We start from the raw sequence: 17,459 nt of genomic DNA, 5'->3' as shown, positions 1-17,459 counted from the left end.
TTGCAAATGCCTTTTTCCTATAAAACATGAAATCTTATAAAAGCTTTGATGCGACGCGAAAAGTTCGTGTTGAGTTTTGTGACTCTGCCATAAATTGCAAACAATTATAAGCTTTGATCAATGTTTTACTACGCACGTCTACTTAGTTCCTATGTTGGATTCATGCGACTTTGTATCATCAGTGCTAGTGAGAAAGATGATATGTTACTAGCTAAATTGAAGAGGGCATCGAGAAAACTTCGTACTCTGAATCATATTGGCTGTTAATACTTACGGCATTGATGTTCCTGTGAAATCAATGGAAGTAGTATTTGGAATATCTGTTGAAAAAAATATTGACATAACTGTACATTTATACATTTTGCTAAATATCTTTACCATTGACCTGAAGCAGTAAATGTTTGAAAAACACACATACAGCATAAGAAATAGAAACAAAATCGTACTGGAAAATATAAAAAGTGACAAAGCTGCATAGAACGTTCACTAACAAGACGTTAAGAAGTTGAAGAATGATTACAAAAACTGACCAACGCTCATCTTTAATCTCTAAGAACAGACAGTGAGTGTATTTACGTGGCAGCAATGCTAATCTGTCAAAAGTAGCATAATGCATCGTTTATGCATAAATTTACATTGTTGTCCACAAAATCCACATTTTCAGATCAAATACGGAACTCTTACAGCTATAACCCTATTACAGTGCCTAGCCTCTAAGTAACTGTCTGCACTTAGTGAAAGATTTTGATATGAGAACAAAAAAAATCTTGTTCAAAAAAGAAAGCCCGCTCTCACTGAAAGCCATTTATATGCGGACAAACAAAAACATGTACTACGGATAAGTATTTTCAATAAGTTGATTGGTTGAAACAAGCCAGTGACCAACCGTCAAAGGCTTTTCATATGTCGGTACTGCATAGTGCTGGCCGTGTTCAAACATGCCGGCTTCCTGAGTAGTAAATGGGCACTAATTTCCCAAATGTATCAAGGTAAGAACTTTGGTTGAAAATGACAAGCCATCTGTCATGGAATCAATATATGGGCAGACTTTACTCTGTGTGTTATGGAAGTCATGTATTTTACAAGCTCAAGTAATGAAGAAAACATAGTAACGAAGGAACTGATTGTAAAAAACCAAAGAACTGGGTGATTTTAAAGACCCGAAAGCTGTTATATTCCCAAACGTAAAATGAACTGTGGAAAATGTTTAAATCTCGTATGCAATTGTCGTGAGTACAAAATAGATCTAAAGTCCGAAACTGAAGAAGAGAAGGAACGATGGGTAATCTTACAAAGTGGTGTAAAACAAAGAGATTGACACACTAAAACTCAAAGCCAAAGTAAATGTGCCACATCAACCTAGGCTCTAGTTACAAAGAGACATTACTACTGCCGGAAAGAGGGCAGAACACCTCGTGATGTATTTAATAGTGGCGCGAGCGGCTTACTGACTACGCATGCGCATATTCATAATATACTATGCGAGTAACCGGAAGTGTACCCTTCTTTCATGGGCGCCGCCATGTTTTTTTGAGTCCTCGTAAATAAACAAATACAAAACGTGCAAATTATTAATTTCTAAAATGCCATTTATAAATATTTTTGTTAGCCGGTTAGTGTTATTATCCACTTGTCGCTGATACAAAATATCGTAAATATCACGCATAAAAAGTAGAAAATGGGAGAAAACTGTCGTGCATATGAACGGGGGCATACGAAAAGAATGCTGGGATTGAATTTTAGAAAAGCGCCCCCTGTGTCAATAACTAGATTCAAAATTTGCCAGTTTTTAGACGGAACGCTCTAGTTTTCAGCTTGCAAGTAGAAGGTGGGCAGTGCGGTTACCGTTGCAATGGTAACGATGGCACAATACGTCCAAATAGGCTGTTATCATGGTAAAAATTGCTAATTTTGTCCAACATTTTTTCACATTACAGAAAATCTATACCTCCACTGCTGCAGGGTATGACGTCATGTACGTACGTGAACTGCTTTCATCAGAGGAAACTGGGCATAGTTGTCACACAAACGTATATGAAGTAACAATTAATTCTATTTTATCATGAATCAATACAAATAACATTGCCAATCTTAACCCCTGGCGCGACACCAAGGGCTGAGCCCTATATAATATTAATGGGAGAAGGCGTACCATATGCACTTTGGAACAGTGAACAGAATGATTAATGTGCCTACCTGCCTTCTCATTCTTAGAATTGCCTAAGACATCTTTATTCAGCCTCGGAATGAAGTAACGGGATCGAAGTACAACCTCCAGCGACAACTTAGAAGTGTCAAACAGAATAGCTTCCCAACAGAGCAAGCCATGCATAAACGTAGGTCGTATATGATGCTTTTTATGTCCATATGGCAGAGTTATGGACGGGCGGCTCCAAGGGATGGAACCCACTGAAACATAAGCATGAACTCTTCAAAATGAAGCTTATTACAGATAAGAAGTTGACTGCGTTCTTGTCAGACTGATATAAATGGGATTGGTATATTTGAGTTCAAGAGTCTGTAGTTCTAGGATCATCGGATTTTACTGTGGCATACTGTTATGACTTTGGTCTTCTGTTCAGCGTGTTCAGTATTTTGGACATCCTCAGTGGTCTAGCCATACACACTGTTGTTCATCAGTCGGTAGAAATCCTTGAATGTATCATGGGCCTCGGTCTGAATTTTGTGTTTTAGGCTCGGTGGATTGAACATTCAAGATCAAACTTCAGTCTAATTTTAATATAAATGGCCATGTGAACCGATGACATCACAAAATCTGCCCATATTTCGACTTCCATTTTTATTTTAGGGTGATATATGTCTAAAAATATGTACGATATATTAAAGTCAGGTACCTGAAGGACGCGCCGAAACATATTAAACATACAGATATCTCTGATATATCTGATATACTAAAGTCACGCGCCCTAAGGGCGCGCTGAAAAATATGTCTAATAAATAAAGTTACGCGCCCGCAGGGAGCGCCTAAAATTGCAACTCTATGATGAACTTCGTGGCTTGCATGATGCATTTTAGGCAAGTACCAGCCCGACGCGTGTCGAAATTCAAAAACACACTGGATTAGAACCTCCCCCTATTGGACATTTCAAAAACATGGCGACCCCCATCACGAAAGTCAAAAACAGGGTGAACCCACCGCCCATCGATTGAAAAATCTAACCAGTCCCTTACAGCCAAATACGTCAAACCTAACGATAACTACGCAGATTCATAATCGTGCATGCATGGAATTAAACACTATGTAAACGCTATGGACACACAGCAGGCTCTCGAAACACTACAGTTACAGGAGGGACACTATGTGACGGTTTCCACATACTCCTATTGCCCTTGGACCTTTCCAGTAAGACCTATACAAATAAAACCAATCGTCAGTCGTCGGACTTAGGCAAGGACCTATCACAGCATCAATGACACTGCTTCCACAGCGTCTGCGAGTAACGCCTGCCAAGAGTGTCCGAAGTTCTTTGGTGGAATTCGGCTATATAGCTGGTCAACTTTGTAATAAAGTTGTTGACCTTGATCTCCGCAAAACTTGTGTCTGTCTGTCTGTCTGTCTGTCTGTCTGTCTGTCTGTATGGTATTTGTATTGGCATCATTTAAGTAAATAATATTGTGATTTAAATAGTTCAAGGTAGTGTGAGGCCATCCTGGAACTAGGCCTCCTCAAAATTACCGATAATTGGCTTCGATCTGCGGGGGTTTCCCACCCCTCCTTAACCTAATAGCTTCTCAATCTTTTTGTCTCTCGAATCACAGGGCCCTCGATCTCAGATGATGATGATGATGATGATGATGATGATGATGATGATGATGATGATGTTGATTAAATATTTAAGGAAGAAAATAAAAAAAATTATTTGGACTCAGTATATTCGTTATTGTTTTTATTGTTGTTGTTATTGATAGTTTGCAGAAATGAACAAAGTATGCGCTGCAAAATTCAATACAGCCTAATTATACACATGCGCTGCAAAATTCAATCAATTCGATTAATTCACACACTTTTTTCCATCGCCAAAAATGCACCTAGCAAGCATCGAAAGTGGAAAAATTCTATATAGGGTCAAAGCACATTAGTCCTTCTCAATAATACTCAAACATTTTTACCTCTTACTAACGCAAAGTCGACAAATCAGCGGGTTTTTCAGCGCATCTTGTCGTCTCTTGCATTCCACATTTAAAAGACCCGGGTTAGATTGAGTCTGCAGAGCGGAGCAGAGCCTGCAGTGAACGAGTGGGCCCAGCGTGACGTAGCCCCGCGTACGATACTGTGTGTTCCATTCCCACTGCGTCAAAGTCATTAGTGGGCTACATGTCCATAGACTCATGCAGAAGCAACTATCTCAATCTCACAAACTTGTGGCCCACGAGGTAACAAATCATGCATGCAGATACTTCTCACGACAAAATCAGAAAACAACAGGAAAAACCATTGTCATAGTTAAACACACTTGAAGAACAAACGTTTTACTCACCCGCGTATTCCATTGAGTAATGGAAACGGCGAATTCTCGAAGACTGTAACTTTGCATTCGCTGTGCTGTTCTTAGAAGAATGTGTCTATTCTGTGATTTATAATGTCCTACGTACACAATGCAGGGCTTTCTTCGGTGTAAAGGGGACGACCACTTGATAAAGGGAGGATTGGCAGTACACTTGGAAAGTCAAGAATTGCTGCCATATAGGTGTGCAGTAACATCCGGGAAGCAGTGAATTCCCCCTCTTATGACAAATCTGTTTAAACTATAAGTAGACTGGATGTTGTTAACGCCGTGTTGTTTTTAGCTCTCGCTGATGTAGTTGAAGAATAGTAAAAGCACATTGTGTTTGTGCCTGTCTCTCTGCATGTTTCTTTGTGTGTCTGTGCATACCCCTGTATTTTATAATAGTTCTGCCCAAATCAAAGCAATAAATCAGATGTGCAACCCAAAGCTGTGCGTAGGCAAAGGAGTATTTTGTTGAGGTCCGTTTACAAATGTTCCGTTTCCCGCGAAAAATTATCCTGAACGTTTCCAACGGCAAACATACCGCACAACATTGTATTAACATTTATATCAAGATACTGGGCGTACATAAAGTTTTGAAATTACCAGCAAACGTGCCTTATGTGTCTCTGCAATCAGCCTTATCATTTTTACATAAAGCATGTTTATTGCTTATTTAAGTTTTTATTATTTATTTTGTATTTACCCTGTCTGTTTCTAACATGACTAACATTCTCCAGCTTTTCTAACATTTTACACGAGTTGGATTTTCTCAAGGGCTTTGAGTTTAAGAATGTGTCTTCAGTTGTGTTTTTGCACACTACACTGCTACAGTCACACTCTGTTGACACTCTATGCGAGTCAACCATGTAATTTTTTATTTCTTCCAAAGTTAGACTCGCTCAGGGGGCCATGTTTATCTCAGCAAATGCTTAACTAAATACCTTTTGTTCTTCCAACGAAGAACAATGCTTTCAAAACACAACATAAATAACAGTTTAACTTGTTATCTACTTTTCTGTGCATATATAAAATGATATGCTGACATGATCTGACAAAATTACTGATTAAATTTTATAAAAAGAGACCACTTCTAATTTGAAATATGCATGAAACGTATAAGAATTGAAGCTCATGGCATCAGCATCCCTCATGGATTGATGTTAAAAGAGCAAGAGGACCATGGCGCTCGGATGAAATATCAATTTTCAAGATAACAGTGAATAGAAGTCGAAATATAGCATTTTAAAGGCATAGTGTTATCATTTTAGGGAGTAGAAAGTTAACAGGTTGTAGAGTACGCAGTCAAAATTTGTGACTTGTGGCGACAATGAGAACAGTAAGAATTCTGTCGACCATTAATATCAATGAAGCATGACATACCGCCGCAAATAGCTAGGTCAGAGGTAACCCATTGATACATTCACAGGTTTACGATTGTGGGATCGTGAATCAGTGACATGTCCTTCACCTGAACAAATGCATGCCGTGAGAAATATCCCGTGTATTGTGACCATTATTAGTGTCAGGTTTAGTGGAACAGCTCGAACCCACGCAAATGGAAGTATAAAACATACTTGTCATTAAACCATTGAACCATTCTGATTTGTAATGATCGTCGACAAAGAATGTTCATCTCCCAAGGCTTGACTGCCTAGGATATCTAGGACGGCAGGATAATCGTCAGTCGTTTAGATAATTGATCTGTTGCACTACATTTCAGTTGACATCAAAGTATAATGTACCCCAGTCCCATGCAAAATATTTGTGAAATCTCATTCATAGATAAGAAACCTGTGCCGCAGCGGTTTTCTTGTGTCAACGAATGAAGCTCACTGTCCTGGCTAGTTTATGGAGATGGTGCTGATGGCACTATTTTACCTGTATACCTGTATATTTACATGAAAATAGTAACTACAAAACATAGTCGTTAGTTTATTATGAGTAAAGAAATAAATAAAGGTAAACATTATATCATGTGTCTACTAATGCTACCAAACCGAATCGTTATGATGCTTCCGAGCAATGTGTAGTTGCAGACTAAAGCATGAGTCTAAACGTTGTCATAAACTCTGTTGGTAGACTGTGATTAACATGACAATACACAAGGGTACCTGGTATTTTCTTTGCGAGAAACACTTCGTATTTTCGTAAACAACCGAACGTGTTATAAGTTGTGTACAAGAGAGGAGGCGAATTCAAGGACAACTCAACAATGACAAGAAGCCTGGACATGATTAGTTGTGAAACGTTTTTTCACCGTAAGTACACAAAACCTTGGACTTGGTTCAAGTCGGTGAATTTAAAAAAAAAAATTATTTGTGACAGTTTCTCTTGTGTCTCTTCTATTTCTTACAAACGTATATGGCATTTGGCAGCCCGGGTCAGGTTTTCCAAGCCATTGAACGCGTTACCTTTGAGTCTGCGCAGTAATGTTTACGCCGGATTCACCGACTTTGACTCTTTGGACAGTACCGGCGGCTAGACGGACTGTGACGTAAAGCAAATACAAAATGATTGACAGCCCTCTCCCCGGTTATTCTGGCCGACAAGAGGAATGCATCCACCTCGACATCGAGTACGTTACACGCTTAGCAAATATGGCATAAATTCGCACATCGACCGCGTTTTAAAACTGAAAGGTTTTCCATCGCAAATCATGCGATCTCCAGATTACCGGAGAAAAGTTGTCGAGAGTTATATTCAGGCAATTCATATCTCCCTCACATATTACTCTAATGCAGGGGCAAGCCTAGAAGTTGAACCACAGTCCCTTGAGGGACTGTGGTTGAACGAAGGAGGACTGAAAGCTGTGTACATTACCTATCAGAAAGTTGATATGACCAGCATATGGAAGGCAGGTTCAATTCAGGGTCTCTCTATATACAGAGACCGTGTTTAATGACGTTTTCGGTGATGAACAGAACAGAAGCTGACTTTGGTTGGAGTGATCGCACTCGACATTTTATCAACAACGCCATGTGAATTTTATACCAGAAGTAACCCCTCTGAATATGCCAAATACGATGATAAATAATATATCCGTAAATAACAACGTCATCTCACCGATGATTATAGTAATACAGATTATGCAAGAAAGCCACGTCTGTGATTCCGTAAGTTGAAACTTCCCTGTATAGCGTTCTCCCCACTCATCGCGTTCACCCAACCCACGCGTTTCACATGAAAACAGAACACAAATTATCGCGTTCACCCTACTCAAACATTCACAAATCACAGACTTGAACCAAGTCTAACATAGCCTACACATGCCTGAGAAACATCCTGAAATCAAATAACCTGTTGCCTTTTAAAATTCTGACCTAAACTGGAATTCGCCAGGTTTCTATTTTTCATATTTTAGTTATTCCATGGTTGTACCAAAGTAAAATTCGGATATCTATGACTTAGGGCATGGATGTACAACATGCTTAGGGCATACTTTGTCTAGCTTATTGGAGGGGGGTTTGACCTCCATTCAATAAGTGAACTTCACTTTCGCACTCTTATTTTGTGATCACAAGTTCTTTGTGTGTAAAAATAAAAAATGCACACTCGTGCCAAAACCTTTCATTCATCGAATTATACAGATAAAAAGTACCATTGTTGTAAATATGCTATGAGCGTCTCCCTTCTTTAACCACATTTGGTCATTTAAGGTTCCAAGACAAGAAATGTGACCTTTTTAATCTAACAATTCTCTATCAATTAATAAACTCAGAACCCCTGTAAAGTATACATTTTCTGAAAGCCTACATATATGGGAACATTTTGGTAACCACAGTGTCACCATTGTTTACATAACTATCACGTGACAAGATAATTTGCATAACCTTTCAAAAGTCGGTTTTCCCTATGTTTTGTCTCAATACTTCAAAATATCTGACTCAAACTTGCTGGAATGCAAGCTGTCACAATGCTCTTTCAAAGTGTGTCTCGGATTTTTTATATCTTGCTTAGTATTTTTGGAGCACAATTTAAAAGAAATCAACTATGGTAAAATTCACTGCTCTGGAAGTTTTTCTGGCATAAAAACTGTTTAAGAAGGTTTAAAAAAATTCTGAGACAAACTTTTGAAGACCTGTAGGATAGCTTGCACTCACATGAATTTCAGCCACATATCTCAAAGCATTGAAACAAAACATAGGGAAAACCGATTTTTGAAAGGTTATGCAAATTACCTGTCACGTGATATTTATGTAAACAATGGTGACACTATGGCAACCAAAATGTTCCCCTATATCTAGGCTTTCCGAAAATATACAATTTACGGGGGTTCTGAGCTTATTAAACACTAGAGAATTGTTAGTTTAAAATGGTCAATTTCTTGTCTTGGAACCTTAACTCTCACTGTGTTGATGAAACAGCACTAAATACTGCTGTCTTCACGAGACACATAATTCTCAGTACATTGTTCTCTCAGACAGGCATAAACATTTCGCACTTTTTAACTTTAGTTTAGGGGAAGGGGAGGGGATTTTGTTCTAAACGAAGGAATTTCGTTTCTTGAACTTATACGGCAATCTGAGACGGTCCCTAAGAGTGGTAAAGGTGACGCAGAACTATTGGATTAAAGTGAGAAGAAACAAGAACGTCATTGGCTAAAATTCATGCGTTGAAACAATTCCTGTATTCGATTACGTTCGCACTGTGACGTGAAACAAGTTTAACATCGTATTTAAACATAAAGCTGTAGCATGCAAAAATATGAAGCTTGTGGAAATATAACAAAGAGCATTCAAAAATTGAAATATTTCACAACACAAATTTAAAATCTACATATTTATCATTTATCTTATTTGTGCTGTTTGCTATCTTTCTCTTTTCTGATTATTCTCCCTAGGCGATGGTTGGGTTGAAAAAGTACAACTTGACACGGTTCAAAAATCCATGAGATATCTTTTACATCTGTCTGTTGCATGCCATTCATGAATGCTAATGATGCCACGGACCGCACCTACACTACCCGACGTTTTATTCTTTCTTGTCCACTGGGTTTGTTAAATAAATGTATGTAGGTTTGTTTGTTGTTGTTTTTTTTTGTTCACCATTTTCAGCTGTATCTTTAAATTTAAGTTGTTAATATTAAAATTAATTGAATTACGCATTTGATATGGATATTGGTCCACATGTGTGTTCACATTTTGTAAGAAAACGCCAGGGACGTGTAAATGTATTCAAATTTTCATCTATTCAAACATTCATGTAGACACCTCAATGTATAGGGATATGACAGCGGGGCAACATGTCAAATTTCACGACAAGGGTATATCACCTTTACTCAAAAAATCAAATATCTACCACCTTTTCCCCATACAAAAGAGAGAAAATGACGATATCGGATACAAAGATATTTTTCTTTGGTAAAATCAACTGTTAAAGTGAAACGTAATTATTTTATTGATATGGTCTCAGTTTCGACTGGGTTAGAAAATTTAGCCCAAAAAGTACTTTCCATTACCAGTGGGCTAGAAAATTGAGCGACCCTTAAGAACGTAGTTTGCATCGGGTCAGAAAATTTAGAAATGAACAAGACAGTGAGTGTAATACTGTCACATCGCTTCTCTTGTAAATGAAAATTATTGGCATCTCCGATGGCAGCAATTTACAGTGATATACAGAAGAACCACAAATCTATATATTCTGTGGATTCTAATACTATTCGAACCGTAGTAAAAAACATACGTTTGGGTGGACTAACCATTTAGAATTCATTTTGAGCTTTGAAATTGTTTTTGTATATATGTGTGTGCGAGCAGTAACGCCCCTGTGCCCCAAGGGGTCAGAATGCAGGTCCATCTCCCCAACGACCACAATTGAGAGGCGTCTCATCTATCCATTATTCCCAAATATGTTTACGATACAGGTTGATGGGGGCCCCGTTGGTAAAAATTAGTCCCCCGTACCCCAAGGTCCAAATTTTCTGGCATCCCACCACAAATCAATACCATTCCCCATTGTTTTGTAGAGTCTTCTCGATCCTCTCCTTAAAGCGAGATGATATTCCCGGTTGTTAGTTATCATCCTAGGTAGCACACACATATTTTTTTTTTCAAATGACAGATAATGTGAGTTACATAATCTGATATTTCTTGACTGAAAAAATATAGAACACAGTTAACAAATATATTGTCAAAACGCATTGAAATGAACATCCTTATTCACCCAAACAGTTTTTAAATTGCAACACGACAAGGTTCTTTAAAGTTAAAGACATTTGTTTCGTTTTTTCTACATTTAGAGCTCGGTAATGGTCTGTATACACATGCATTGCCTATCACTTATATACACGTTTACGCGCATGTGTCAGTCCATAACGAAGCGAAGGTCACCTTTCCTGTCCTGACCACGTGACCAGTCGATCCTAACAATGACAACATACATTTATACATGTCTCTACTTTCGGCATTGACGCTGTTGTCGAAATAACACCATGGCTGCTCTGAAATCGAAATTGCCCACTGCCGGACCTTCCATAGTAATCGTCATGAGGTCATCGATAACATCTTCGTTTAGGCGGTTTCTGTGGCAATTTTTAATTCGATTTAGTGTACTGAACCCTCTTTCGAAGGGTACACTGTAAAAATAGTGGACGCTAGACGCGTCTTTACGCGTTCAAAATATACATGTCGGTTTTCAAATTTGAACGGCTAGTGTTCATATTGTTAACACTAGTGTTCATATTGTTAACAATGGTGTTCCAAACCTGAACACTATGTGTTAACAACCATCTCCTTCAAGTGTTCAAAAACTCAGCATCACAGAAATTTTACAATACTTTGAAACAATCAACAATCTTTTGTGTTTTTTACTTTACAATGGCTATATTAAATTTACTACTGCCTCTCTGTCCGGCAAACGTACACGGATTTTTGTGTAACGAATTTCCTACTAAGTGAAAAATATTTCCGGTCTAAAATTGCTGAAAGCATGTCTTTTCTTAAAAGGAAGTATACAAAATAATTTTACACGTTTATTACGGGTTGAAATTTTGAAAAATTGACAAGAAAATCAGAAAACCATCATGAACATTTAAATTTAAAATCGGCGTGCAAGAGGCGTTCTACTTCTAAACACTTGGTGTTCAAGTTTGGTGCCTTTTCCTATCCCATGATGCATCAAAACGGAAGTTGCGACATTTTTCTTGTAAGCGCACCCTGAAGTCGTAATCGTGCGGATTCAAGCCCAGAAAGGGTAAGTTTTCTCTCCAAAATAGTAAAAGGTATTAGATTTTGAAGCATCTGTATTATTATCCTTCAAAATTAATTGTATTGTACTTTGAAATAGCTTAACTACATGAAGAACCCTTTTTTCAGTGGCTGGTGTACCAACAGCTAGCTGTGAATACGCAGTGGTATACTTTTGGCCATGGCCCATCGGTCGATCTCACTTGGGTCAAGGGTCATCGCAACACAACTGTAGCGATAACCCTTGACCTGAGCGCGATCGATACGCCTTGCATAGTGGTACCGCTGCGTAATCACAGCTAACACATGTCTCTTAGTAGAGACAATCGCATGTAAAACATCAATTAAACACCGTACAGTATACAGTGTATTGTTTCAGCGTATGAGAGTTTGGCTTTTTCATTTTAATGAGTTGATGACAAGAAGCACCAAATGTTTTGTAACAATATTTAAAAGAGGCACTGTATATGAAAGTCTCCCCTTTTCTATAACCTAATCAGCCCCTTGTCATTCATTTAAAGTCTCATCTCGCCATATTACCTATTTTTGCATTATTTTCAGGATGTAAAAAGTTGGATTTAACTGAAAATCGAAGAGTTGTTACAGAAGCTGGTGGTGAAGAAGATGAATGTACAGGGAGCTGTCTGGAAACAAGCTTGAGAGCCTCAGTTCACCTCTTATGTAGATTTAAACTTCCAAGGGTCAGTAACGGAATTTTGATAAGTTTCTGTATTTTTTTCTGAATTAATCTAAGCTTTGGTAGCATGCTATGATCAACTAAATGTTGCCGGAGAATAAGCTTTCACAGACGTGTAGTCTCCCTGATCGGACGCAAGGGTGGAATGAAAAATTAAAGCTGAAGGCGACAGAAAATTCAGAGTAAAATATCCAGTCTGAATCACAGAATTTTCTGAAATTTTCACTCTGAATTTTTCATTCCCCCGTGCATCTGATGAAGAGACTTCACGTCTTTGAAAGCTTAAGCTTATGCCCCTGTAACATTTAGTTGATCATAGTCGACTGCCAAACCTAAGATTATTTTGTATTGTAGCTCAACATGTCTCTTGTTCTTAGCAACTGGTTTTTAGCTTTGCTGTCAGCTATATAGGTGAATGTGTAGCATCGTCCTCAAATTTGTACATCCAAAAGTTTTTCTTCATAACAGCCTGTATGAATCCTTTAATATTTGGATTACAGGTCCCCAGGGATTACCCTAATCAGATATGTTCAAATTATGATAAAATATGAAAATTTATATTTTTGAGGACAATTTTGCTATTTTTTTGCAAAAATCTTCTTCTCTTTTACAGACGTCTTCAATATTTGGTAAACATGTCCCTAAGAATCACCTTATTCAAATTTGTGCTAGTTGTGATGAAATATTCAAATTTTTATATTTCATGGCAATTTTTTGTCGTTTTTGGTCAAAAAATCTTTTAAAAACTCTTCTTCAAAACTGCTAATTGAACAGCTTTGATATTTGGGACATAGATCTCTACTGATAGCCTCTATCAGATTGTTCAAATATGCAGAAATTTGCAACTTTGCATTTTTAAGGTATTAAAGACATTTCAGACATTTTTAAGATATTAGGGATTACCAGGATGTGATATATTCAAGTTATGATGAATCTACATTTTTTTATCTTTAAGGGTGATTTTTACCATTTTTGGTAAAAAAATAGGTATAAAAATAATTAGCAGGGTACACCAGAATTTGAAAGGTCTTGATGAATATGTTTATAATTTCTGAGAAGTAGATTTTTTAATTTCTGAGAAGTAGATTTTTGAAAATGTCACCGATGTATTTCAGTGTTTATCTAAAGATATTACAAACAAACAAACCTTTTTGTTTATGAAGGACTTGGTTGGAAAAGGAAATAGGTTTTACACTGCCAAGGACCAACTTTCCCCACTTTCTGCATGTTGTGCCTTACTGTGACACTTTGACAACTTGACATGTTGTGTTTACTTTAGTGTTGACAACTATATACCATGTGCACTAGAGAAGCCTTGACTAACTTTTTTTCTTCAAAATGTACAATTGTCTATACAAGAGGAAATGTCTTTAAGAAACCATATTACAAAACTTGAGTATGCATTTCATAAATGTACGTGTTTTCAACACAATAAGTAAGCCACCTTTGGAGCTTTTTCAGATCGTTTTTGTACGTTTTAATTTAAAGAAGTATGAACATAAAACATAATCCACAATATTTCAGTAAAACCAGTTTTATCATTACTTTGTTCATAATTTTAAAACGATCTACAGTGTTTATGGGGATTTTTATTGCTTATTTTTTGATAGGAGTGTGTTAACACCGTTGGTATTTTCCTCTGACAAACTTTACATACAAAGTGGCAATGTTTGTTTGCCCATTTTACAGTAAATAATTGTATTTTTACTCTAGAAATGTTTTGTGTATTTTTAGAATAAAATAATTTTACTGAATATCAGTGGTCAGTAATGTTATTTCAAGGCTTGAACACCCCCTGAACGCCCAAAATTAAAGGTGTTCAACAAGCGCGCATCATGTGTTCTAGCCTTTAACACACTTACCGTTGAACGGCGTCCATGCGTTCAAAAAGTGTTACAGCCCTTTGAACGCGTAAATGCGTTCAATTTTTTGAACACATTTCATGTGCAACGTGTGTTCAGATATGGAACGCCATGGTGTTCAATATAATGTCTGATGAACACGTAGCGTTCAAAATCTTCACACGTGTGTTCAAAAAATGAACGTTGGTTGAACACTTAGTGTTAAATTTCTGAACGTCTAGACGCGTTCAAAAAGTGTTACAAAAAGGCGTTTAATTGGTGTTCTATCCTTGAACACTTAACTTTACAGGGTACAGACTGGGATTACAGCCGCTATGGTGGCTGGCGTAGATATCATATCATGATACTCTGTAAACATGATCAGCGTACAAACGGCAATAAGGTCGGAGAAAAAATCTTGTCCATCAGATTTGGACCAAGGTTCACGAGAAGCGAGCGAAGTTTTATTTTTTTTCAGGCCAAAGGTAACCTCGGTCCCTCGGACTCTTTTGCCGGGATACAGACATGGCAAATAATCTTTTCAACATTTAGGTCAACCAGAAATATCTCAGACAAGATACACTGATACCGGTTATTGAATTCAACAATATATTTCTCAACAATAACATAGGGAATTACATATACAGTCGGTGTTTGCACAACATATTCTGAGTATTTCAACATGCTCTCAGAATAAAACTACCGAAATAAAAAAAAAATCCAAATCGGGCAAAGTACAAGCGGCGATTCCGATGAACAACTTCTTGGTATTTCACCAGGATTGAGCTTCCTTTCTGCAGAGCAGTACTCAATAAAATCGCTGTATGTGTATGAGTTATGTATGTCATGGGCGGCCGGCCGGGGCGTCCAATATACTAAGAGTATATAAAAGGGGTAGCCTATACTCCTAGTATATTGGACGCTCCAGCCGGCCGCGGCCGGCCGCCCATGTCATACATAACTCATACACATACAGCGATTTTATCGAGTGCTGCTCTGCAGAAAGGAAGCTCAGTATGATGAAATACTATCTCGGTTATGTGATATCAATATTTCATAATTATGATGTATTATTTTTAATAATCATGAAAAAATATCATATTTTAGACTATTCATTTCCAGTTGGCCTGTGGTATTTGTGATTAATGGAATCCACAAAGAAGCAAGGCGCCACGCATGATTGTTTTCCGCGCGGGATCGTGAGAGTAACTTTTAAGTTCAGGTTTCTTATTGTTTCGGTATAGTTATGGATGAACACTTGCTGCAAGGCTTTTAGAATTTACCTTGAAGTGGCAGTTTGGCGTTTGTACAATATTTTGTGGCGGAATTTGTCTCTTTGTTACGTCCATGTTTACAAATAGCTGTAAACATGGTAAAGGCGCAGAGCTGTGGCGGGGTAGGTAACGTCTATGCAAGTCATTAAAACGCCGTAGGGGTAAACGTTTTTATGACCTGCAGAGACGTCGGTAGCTCACCCGCTACAGATAGCTGAGCTTCCATGCTATTATATCACAGGTTGATTCCAAAATTTTGATTCAAAATTGAAATTCCGGGATGTAAGGGCATGTAGCAGTTATGAAAGCAGTGATTTTGTTCCGTAGTTTTACCGAGACAGCCGAGACATAAAAAAGACTGTTTCCAGCATGGAGCTAGAAACGGACAGCAACCAGATTTCTGCCGTATGCTGGACCTGCAGTCCTCTGATCAAATGGTCCTTTTTCAGGGCTGTACTGCGGCATTTTGTAATACTGACGCATTTTGTAATAACTTACGCAAAATGTAGTAAGGGTATCCAGCATTTTGTAATAACTGACGCATTTTGTAATAACGTCTGCAGTATTTTGTAATAAACCAGTCTACGCGTTTTGTAACAAGGGTATCAGAATTTTGTAATAAAAAATTGTCTACGCAAAATGTAACAAGGGTATCAGCATTTTGTAATAATTCGCACTTTGTAATAACAGTTAACGCATTTTGTAATAATTTTAAAAACTTTCCCAGTTTTAAAGCATTAACAGATATTTTTGACTTTGGAATGGTATTACAAAGTGTGTGTTTATTCGTTAAGTAAGTACAAAAATTGATCGCTCCCTGATTTCCATTTCAAATTAGAATGACTTAATTTTAGATAGCTGTCATCAGTATTTTTACCAACTGATCATCTGAGGCAGGTAACTACTAGATTTTGACTAGTTTATATCATATATTTGAGAGAATAATTGGTATACACAGTCAGTTGATTTATTAATAGAGGATAACAACATTCTTTCTGATGTACATGTATTGCAGACAACCAGCAATCAACAGGTAGATACTCAGATAAAATAAAATATAATAACATAAATAAATTACTATACATCTGCCTTCGCAAACAATAGAACCGAGCTTCCGTAAAAACGGGCACGTAACGGGCATGCAGTAATCCCTTCACTTTCATATTTGATGATAAACATTGCATCATTGAATGGCTCCATACTGAAACTCCATACTGTACTTTGAAAATAATTTCTGATAAAAGAAACAGAAGTAAATGTATTACGGATGTTTGAAGGTGAAAAATATTGTGAGGTAGCACAGAGTAAGATAGACAGAGTGGTAACGCCTGCATGCCTTTTGTTCCATGGTCGTCTCGGTAGACTATTGGCTTTTCATATTAAAATGAGCTTCAAAGGTGTTAAACTTTTTGGAGGCTTTGTTTGTGGTTGATAATTACACGAGATTATGCGAAATATACGACGAGATGGCATCGTACTGCCAGTCGCGTAGCAACCATAAGTAGTAAAGTAAAGTGGACAACTGGGATGAAGTAAGAATTTTACACCCCATTTTATTCATTTATCTACATGAAGCGAAGGAAAAATTAACCATCCATGTAACTAAAGTATGACCCTGACCTATATACGAACTCACGCACGCGCAACAGTGCATTGTCCTGAACTAAGCGGGGAAATTCCCTGCTGAGTCACACACAACATGTTTATACATGTACGGGAAATTCCGTGTGAGTCATCACCATCAAACTAGCCTATATAAAGGACCCCGTTGTCAGTCAGTCGCGGAGTCTAGCTGATGTTGAACACGAGTTCCTATCGGTACGAACTAACTTTCATATCCATTCAATCCATAATATCGTAGATATCGCTCCAGCGGCGGACTAAATCCTTCTTGTTTTTGAATTTCTAGCGCCTGATGAAATATGTCCTGAATAAGTTCTGACCCCGGAGCC

The 17,459-nt window shown here is 37.7% G+C and overlaps 1 protein-coding gene across 1 annotated transcript in view; it reads right to left on the bottom strand.

The window, feature by feature from the left end:
* The window catches only part of LOC139116674 (short transient receptor potential channel 5-like), a 37,002-nt gene extending 32,426 nt beyond the window's left edge, over positions 1 to 4,576 (bottom strand). The window contains exon 1 of the mRNA XM_070679260.1: positions 4,500 to 4,576. Coding sequence (XP_070535361.1) covers positions 4,500 to 4,512 — 13 coding nt within the window. The 5' untranslated portion in view covers positions 4,513 to 4,576. The remainder of the gene's footprint in view (positions 1 to 4,499) is intronic.
* Positions 4,577 to 17,459: the final 12,883 nt, after the last annotated feature.

Source organism: Ptychodera flava, chromosome 18 (assembly GCF_041260155.1).
Source record: "Ptychodera flava strain L36383 chromosome 18, AS_Pfla_20210202, whole genome shotgun sequence".
Classification (NCBI taxonomy): Eukaryota; Metazoa; Hemichordata; class Enteropneusta; family Ptychoderidae; genus Ptychodera; species Ptychodera flava.
The sequence above is the reverse complement of the archived record's forward strand: the minus strand, read 5'-3'. Positions and strand labels throughout refer to the sequence as shown.